This window comes from Chenopodium album, chromosome 10 (assembly GCF_948465745.1).
Source record: "Chenopodium album chromosome 10, dcCheAlbu1.1, whole genome shotgun sequence".
Taxonomy (NCBI): domain Eukaryota; kingdom Viridiplantae; phylum Streptophyta; class Magnoliopsida; order Caryophyllales; family Amaranthaceae; genus Chenopodium; species Chenopodium album.
In genome coordinates, this window is record NC_137843.1 from 27,614,898 (window position 1) to 27,621,498 (window position 6,601).

Below are 6,601 nucleotides of genomic sequence, written 5' to 3' on the forward strand. Positions count from 1 at the left end.
CATCAACATAACCAAACAAATTACAAAGTAAAGGAAAAACTAAATTAAACTATTACGACTTTCATTTGCTAACAAATGAGCTTTATGAATCTGGTCCCTGTCTACCTTAAGAATATTACAACATTGAAAATTCATACCCAGTTTCTTAATTTCTTGAAAACTCCAGTAGATACTTAATCATTGATGTCCTCTTTTTACAAGAAGTTTATTAAATTTATTGAATCTGAGTATATGAGTACTTTCGCAAAACCCATATTCGCATACCATTTCAGTCCCTCAAGGCAAGCTTGGGCTTCCGCATGTAAAGCCGAGGTTGCAAGTCCAAAACATGCTCCCGCATCAAAGAACTCCCCTTCATGAATCTTCACAGACCATCCAAAGCCAGCTCTACCACTTATTTTCACCCACGATCCGTCCACCTGTAAAGTACAAACCGGCAAGCCTATACTTTGGCAGAAAATAAATTTTTCCTTACCAATGTGGACTTGACTAAAACCTAGCGGTTCTTGATTTTGCGCTCCTGGATCATCCAATATTCCAATTTTCCTGAAGATTCGGCTTCCTAAATTCTTCTAAAAATTTTAGGCCTTCTTCAATATTCCTGGTTACACTACCAGTATAACCGGTGTCACCCCTAAAAACACGCTGGTTCCTCATATCCCATATGCCCCACAAAGTAGCTATGAAGATTGTTATAGCTTCACTGTGAATTCCATCCCGACTATTAAACAGTAGGATATAAGATTGAATCCATTTCCCCAACGTAATAGAAATAGAGTCATTAATTGTTTGGCTGTTAGTGACATGGACATAATTTTCCACGCAAATTCAGCCATAGTACAAAACCTGAACAAGTGTTCCGAGTTTTCAACATCCAGACCACAATGGCCACATATCTCATTTATTTGCACTCCTCGTTTTGTTAGATTCTCCTTTGTCGGAATGGCATCATAAAGGATTTTCCAAAGAAACATACTCCATTTTGGTGGTATATCAAGCCTCCATATAATTTTGCAACAAATATTATAGTCTACATCTTGATCCATTTCTTGCGCATGAACAATATTCGATAGGAAGCTATATCCTATTTTAACTATAACCTGGAAAGGGCAACTGGAAAAGGAATTGTTGTGCGTTATTGCGTAGAAAATACACACAAACACAATCCTTTTCATTTCCGTAAGGATATTATGATGATTAAGATTAGGCATATGTCTTAGTTCCTTTTTTCTCCCTTTTTACTTCTTCTACTTCTCATATATTAGCTGGCTTTGTATATATGACATAAACTAGATAAATTTTGTTAAACTTGATCCAATAGTTGGTGGGAACCTCTTCAAACTTCAAACTACAAAGCGCTAACAACCAAACCCGTAAACATAAGCCTTTTAAATTTAAATTGCTACTTCTATTTTTATATAATTTTTTAAATCTTATATAGAAATTATAAAAATTTATTGGATTACTAATAAAAGAAAAGAAAATTGAATAGTTAAACCAAACGTTTAATCACTTCCATCTACCAACTGGGGTTTGTATTTCTTTATTTATACAACTTCACATACCATTTTCTGCTCTATTACCGTTGGAGTATACAGCACAAGTCAGCAGCCAACTCAGCTTACACAGCTCAAATCAGCAATCAGCTCAGCTTGATAATATTACAGCAGCAACAAACTTACAGCTCAGTTTTTTAGTTTGTTAAAGCATTAAAAAAGTTGTTACAATTTGTAACTAACTATTGTATAAATGCAAAACTCGTGATGTATTCTCATTATTCAATCAATAACAACTTTCTTTATTCTTTCTCAAGCTTCTTTCTCTCTCAATTTTCTCTCTATTTTCTGGAGTATTTTTTCCAGAATAAAGTTCAATTCATGAACTTCAACATGGTATCAGAGAAGAATTTAGCTTGTTTTTTATCCAAATTCCGCTTGATTTCTTGATTGTTTTCTGTTAAACAAATTTTTCTATCATTTTTCTTGCGTTTGATTGATTGGTCATTAAAAAATGGCACCTCGTAATTCTGGAAATAGTTCTTCAAATACTGATGCAAATGCAGAAGTTAATCCTTCACAGAATCCAAATTCTATGTATTTTTTGAGCAATTCTGATCTCACAGTTACAAAATTGGTGAACATTGTGTTTGATGGAACAAGCTTCAATGATTGGAAACGATCAATGACAATTGCTTTATCAGCGAGGAATAAGCTGTGCTTCGTTGATGGAGGATTGAATCAACCTTCAAGTAATTCACCAAATCTCAAAATCTGGACCAGGTGCAACAATCTGGTAATATCTTGGATTTTGAATTCTCTTGATCCTTCAATTGCTCGTAGTGTTCTATATTTGAAGACAGCAAGGCTAATTTGGCTGGATTTAGATGAAAGATTTAGCCAATCTTCTGAACCTCAATTGTTTTCTGTTCAACAACAGTTAGCTGATATTGCTCAAACAGATTCTGAAGGTATTCCTGAATTTTATACTCGAATTAAGCAACTATGGGATCAATTAGATAGTTTAGTTCCTTTTCCTGCTTGTGTATGCACTGGTTGCAATTGTACCTTAACTCAGCAGTTGTTCAGATCTCAGCAGAATCAAAGATTGATTCATTTTTTGATTAAAGTTCATGATAAATACTCACATACTAAGAGTACTATCTTGATGATGAATTCTTTGCCAACTGTGTCAAAGGCATACAGCTTGTTGTTACAAGAGCAAACTCATATGAATCTGAGTAATATCAAGAATTAGCACAGTCTGGAATTTGCAGCATTTTATGCTAAAAAGTTTAATGACAGCAGAAATCAGTTCACCAACACCAGATTCTCTCCCTCTAATGGAGGAACAGGACAATCAGCTGAGTTTAATTCTGGAATTTCAAACATAAGAAATTTTGTGTACACAAGGAACAACTTATACTGTGACCATTGTAAGATGAGAAATCATACAAGGGACAAGTGTTTCAAGTTGCATGGTTATCCTTCTGATTTCAAGAACAAAGGAAAGAGAGTTGTAGCATCAGCTCAGCTTGAGAGCTCAAGTATTTTTGAGTCTGCAAATTTGATTAATATGTTAGTCACTCAAGATCAGCATCAACAAATCTTGCAATATCTGGATAAGCAACGTTCATCTGAGCAAGGTGAACTCTCTGGAGGTTCTAGTTCCCTTGGCTTAGCTGCTACTTCTCAGTTGGCAGGTACTTTCTGTCTATCTACGTCATTAATTCCTAAGTGGATTTTAGACAGTGGTGCATCTGAGCATATGTGTGCTGACATTTCTATATTCAAATCATACTCAAAATTATATGATGAAAGATACATAACAATTTCAGATGGGAAGAAGTTAAAAGTTGAACACACATGAACAATTTCATTAAAATCAGGCATTATACTTCATAATGTTCTGCATGGTCCTGGTTTTCATTTTAACTTGGTTTCAATATCAAAACTCTGCAAAGATATGTCATGTTCAGTATCATTTACTAATGATACATGCTTGATTCAGGGCCCTTCTTTGACCAGTCCAATAGAGCTTGGTAAGTTGGACAATGGACTGTACAGTTTATGATGACCATTTATTTGCAAATAATGTTGTTACTCTTGGAAATGTTGGCCTTGCTGCTATTGAGGAAGCCAAACTTTGGCACCTTCGTTTAAGACATATGTCTTTTGACAATATAAAAACCATCAAAGGTACTGATGTACATGGTTGCTTAGCTGAAAACTTGTGTCAAGTCTGTCCATTAGCTAAGCAGTCTAGGTTTTCTTTTCTTACTAGTTTAATAAAGTCTTATAAGCCTTTTAAGCTGGTTCACATAGATGTATGGGGTCCTTACACTCATACTACATACACTGGTTGTAATCAATTCTTGACAATTATATATGACTTTTCAAGAATGACTTGGATTCATTTTATGAAGAATAAAAGTGATTCAGTTTCTATTATGACTCAATTTCTTAGTTATGTTGAAACTCAGTTTTCCTCAAAGGTCTTAGCTGTAACATCAGATAATGCCTTGGATCTTACAGAAGGAGGTATGAAACAGTTGTTTCTACAGCATGGTATTTTACAGCAAAAATCCTGTAGTGATACACCCCAGCAAAATGGGTGGTAGAGAGAAAGCATAAACATCTATTGGAGACTAGAAGAGCATTGTATATTCAATCAAATGTTCCAGCTCGTTTTTGGAGTGAATGTATTTTAGCAGCAGCCTATTTGATCAATAGGATGCCTCTTAAATCCATTGATTTTGTTACACCCTATGAGAAGCTATATGGTTCTGTTCCTGACATTTATCACCTGAAAGTTTTTGGATATGTATGTTACATTTCCACTTCCAAAATACACAGGACTAAGCTAGATCCTAGAGCCATTCCATGTGTTTTCCTGGGATATCCTCCCAATCAGAAAGCTTACAAAGTTCTTAATCTTGGCACAAACAAAATAGTAATTTCCAGAGATGTTTTCTTTGAAAAACATTTTCCATTCCATTTTTCTTCTAACCCTCACCAATCCTATTCAAACAAATTCTTTCTTCCTGTTATTACATCAGTCTCACCCACTTATCTTAATATTCCCGAAATTTTCTCAAATTCTTTCTCAGAAAACACAACCACCAATTCTGTTCCTGATATTTCTTCTTTTAATCCTCCTACTCATATTCCTCAAAATTCTACTTTACCTTCTATTTCACAAAATGTTGCAGAAACCCCACTTAGACAGTCTTCTAGACCAACTAAACCCCCTTCCCATCTATTTGATTATCAGTGTTATGCTGCTACAGAACACTGGTGTAGCCTAGTGTCTTTTGATGCTCTTCCTGCTAAGCAGCAACTAGCAATATGTGTAAATCAATCTCTTGTTGAACCAACAAGTTATGCAGAGGCTGCTACACATCCTTCTTGGGTTGATGCTATGGATAAAGAGATTTCTACCCTTAACAAAAACAACACATGGGATATTGGTATGCTTCCTAAAGGGAAGAAAGCTATAGGATGCAAATGGGTTTACATAATCAAGAAGAATGCAGATGTTACTATTGAAAGATACAAGCCAGATTGGTTGCTAAAGGCTTCACACAAAAGTATGGGGTTGATTATAAAGAAACATTTTCTCCAGTTGTCAAGATGTCCACAGTCAGATGTTTGATTTCTCTTGCTGCACAGAACAACTGGAAATTATTTCAGCTTGATATAAACAATGCCTTTCTTCATGGAAATTTACATGAAGAGGTTTATATGAAGATTCCAGAAGGTGTGTCTGCTCCTGCAGGTCATGTTTGTAGACTAAAAAAGTCATTATATGGTCTCAAACAAGCTTCTAGGCAATAGTTTGCCAGATTAGTTGAAGAATTACAGTTTCAAGGGTTCAGCCAGTCAAAAAATGATTACTCTCTCTTTTTGAAGAAGGATGCAAATGATACTACCTTAGTTGCTGTTTATGTTGATGATATAATCATACACAGCTTCAAATGATCGGTTAATTTCTAATTTGAAGACTCATTTGCACAAGACTTTCAGCATCAAAGATTTGGGAGAGCTGAATTATTTTCTTGGAATTGAAGTGAGTAAGTGTGCCAATGGTTATGTTTTATCTCAGAGAAAATTCACAAAGGAGCTTCTACAGGATTGTGAATTTGATATCTCAAGGCCTGCAAACTCTCCTTTTCCTTCTACTTTGAAGCTTCACTATGATCAAGGTGATCTTTATGATAATCTTGCCCTTTATAGATGCTATGTTGGGAAACTGAACTTCCTAACTAATACAAGGCCTGATCTTGCTTTTGCTGTTCAGTCCTTGAGTCAGTTTATGCATTCTCCAAGGATCCCTCACATTGAAGCCTTGAAACATACCTTAAGATATGTTGCTAGCACTGCTGGTCAAGGAATTCTACTTAAGGCAACTGATCAACCTGTTCTTCAAGCTTTTTGTGACTCTGATTGGGCTGCTTGTCCATCTTCTAGAAAGTTTGTCACTGGTTATGTGCTACTTCTTGGTAATTCTCCAATTTCATGGAAGTCCAAGAAATAAAGTACCACTTCTAAAAGCTCAGCTGAAGCTGAATACAGAGCTATGTCCCATGCTGCCAGTGAGGTTGACTGGTTGGTTAGAATTCTTGGTGAGTTAGGCTTGGTTGATTTGAATCCTGTCAAGCTACACTGTGATAGTCAATCTGCTATTCATATAGCTAAGAATCCAGTTTTCCACGAACGCACCAAACACATTGAAGTGGACTGCCATTTCACCAGAGATAAGGTTCTTGCAGGCTTGATTGAGCTATGCTATATTCCTACAGGACAGCAACTTGCAGATGTTTTCACTAAACAACTTCCTGTTCTTCAGCAACAAACTCTTTTGTCCAAACTTGGCATGGTTTCCTCACCTCTGCCAAGTTTGAGGAGGGGTGTTGGAGTATACAGCACAAGTCAGCAGCTAACTCAGCCTACAGAGCTCAAGTCAGCAGTCAGCTCAGCTTGATAATATTACAGCAGCAACAAACTTCCAGCTCAGTTTTTTAGTTTGTTAGAGCACTAGAAAAGTTGTTACAATCTGTAACTAACTATTGTATAAATGCAAAACTCGTGCTGTATTCTCATTA

General features: G+C 35.9%; 1 protein-coding gene across 1 annotated transcript; it reads left to right on the plus strand.

Annotated features, from left to right (window-relative positions):
* Window positions 1-2,010: 2,010 nt before the first annotated feature.
* On the plus strand, window positions 2,011-3,366 carry LOC145565111 (uncharacterized). Its single transcript, XM_081625207.1, has 2 exons — window positions 2,011-2,653; window positions 2,774-3,366. The coding sequence occupies exons 1-2, from the start codon at window positions 2,011-2,013 to the stop codon at window positions 3,364-3,366; spliced, it is 1,236 nt and encodes a 411-aa protein (XP_081481333.1).
* The last annotated feature ends 3,235 nt before the right edge of the window (window positions 3,367-6,601 follow it).